The sequence below is a fragment of the Cyprinodon variegatus genome, unplaced genomic scaffold (assembly GCF_000732505.1).
Source record: "Cyprinodon variegatus isolate N-32 unplaced genomic scaffold, C_variegatus-1.0 Scaffold1174, whole genome shotgun sequence".
In the NCBI taxonomy this organism is placed as follows: domain Eukaryota; kingdom Metazoa; phylum Chordata; class Actinopteri; order Cyprinodontiformes; family Cyprinodontidae; genus Cyprinodon; species Cyprinodon variegatus.
In genome coordinates, this window is record NW_015151627.1 from 82,411 (window position 1) to 84,297 (window position 1,887).

Genomic DNA, 1,887 nt, shown 5'->3' on the forward strand with positions numbered 1-1,887 from the left:
TTCTAAAATTTTAGAATTTTTGATATGGCTAAAAATTGCCCCTACTTTACCAAATGTTAAGTTTTTAGATTAAACGGACTAACTGAGAAATAAGGAATAGAAAGTCTTGGACGAAGTCAAAGTCTGGACCTGTAGCTCTGAACTGAACTTGGAAAGAAGTGAGGAATGCTCTGATCTTTATATTGGAGAAACCAAACAACCTCTCAACACAGAAGAGCGCCCTCCTCTGGACAAGACTCAGCAGTACATCTACACCTTCTGGACAAAGGCGTTCTTTTGAGGACCAGAATGTTCGCAGTTTGGACAAAGAAGTTTGAGAGGGGGATGAAGGAAGCCATATATGTTAAGAAAGAAAAGACAATATTAAAAACAGAGGGGGGGACTCAAGTTTCAGCTTTCAAAAGACCTCGCCTATTCAACCAGGCCAACAATTCCCTTTAAATGACCTCTCCTTTAGAGACATAGACAGGTATGGGGCATTGCAGGCTAACAAAAGGAGCCAATTGACCCCCATTCCAAAGGGGGGGACCCGTTCGTCCGTTTCAATTTCCATGTTTTCTAAATCAAAACAAGGCTTTGCTTTGATCCACTCTATAAAGCCTGAAACTCAACGCTATTTCTGACATTTTGAAATAAAAAAATCTTCCTGAATGGGAAGAGAAACGTCTTCAAACTTGGAAAAAAGTCCAGTGGATTGTTTTATTTTTAAGTTTTTTTGGAAATAAATGTGTTCTTCTTTCTATGTTTTCCTCAGTAGGTGATTTCTGATGTTTGCTTGTGATTAAATCTAATATTTGATGGTAATTTAACAGTGTCAAATTTCCCAAACGATGCTTCCTTCCTTCACAGACCATCAATCCGTCTATATAGGCGTCCCAGTTTCCCGTGGCTTGCGGCGCAAACGGAGGCGACGGCGCTCCAGTCGAGAGGCTCAGGACATGGACAGGGACAGACACTACAGCCACAGCAGACATCATGGCAATGACCGCTACAGAGACATCGACATAGAGGAAGGACTCATGGATTCAGCTGAGCAGAGTCTGCAGGACATCAACCGGACAAGTAAGACCCACCAAACAGACCTTCCATCTGTGGTTGACGTAGAATCTGAGGATGACTCCAAATCCTCCTGTTTAAGTAGATAAAGGTGAAGATTTACTGACAGCATCTTCATAGCTCAGGCTGATTCTGAACTAAAAACTCCAAAAATCACTACTATTGTTAAAGAAAGTTCTGTGTTTCCACAAGCTTCCTCTTTCCGGTTCTTTCTCTGAGAAGAGATCACCCAGGACAAACTCTTTAAAATAACACTTCATAATCTGTGAAATAACCAGGAGACATGACAACAGATTTGGACAGAAATTATAATCGTACTCAGATCAGAGAAGTTGATTAGAGTTACAGAAGGCAGCTGCTTACCAATTAAAGAAAGATTTTATACATCTTCAGTCTCACACATCATCACATCGTTACATCATAGACGTTAGCAGATGCGGAGGCATCCATAGCTGCAGCCATATCAAAATATTACACTTTGTTTTTAGATGAAGGTCACCGCTCTCATTCCATTCACCAAAGCTTTACCACGTGCAGAATAAAGAGAACTGTATGTCCAGAGAGAGGGACTGTCCTAATTAGATAAACTACTGGCAAAAACATTAGTTCTGACACGCAACAGGCAGGAAATATTAGGGTTTTACAGACTCACACATCATTAAAGGAAAAGTCCGGTCAGCAACAAATAATTAATGGATCATTATCTATACCTAAAACTAATATATTCGCAGTGATTTAAGGAATTTGGCGTTAATCGGTAAAAAAAATAAAAACAATAATTTGCATCGCGATCACAGAGTCTGGGAGCGGCCATTTTTACCCAAATATAGT

The 1,887-nt window shown here is 40.1% G+C and overlaps 1 protein-coding gene across 1 annotated transcript in view; it reads left to right on the plus strand.

Annotated features, from left to right (window-relative positions):
• Window positions 1-1,887, plus strand: part of LOC107101937 (electrogenic sodium bicarbonate cotransporter 4-like) — a 72,142-nt gene that overhangs the window by 6,829 nt on the left and 63,426 nt on the right. Inside the window, exon 2 of the mRNA XM_015401029.1 lies at window positions 850-1,062. Within this exon, the coding sequence (XP_015256515.1) occupies window positions 850-1,062 (213 nt within the window). The remainder of the gene's footprint in view (window positions 1-849; window positions 1,063-1,887) is intronic.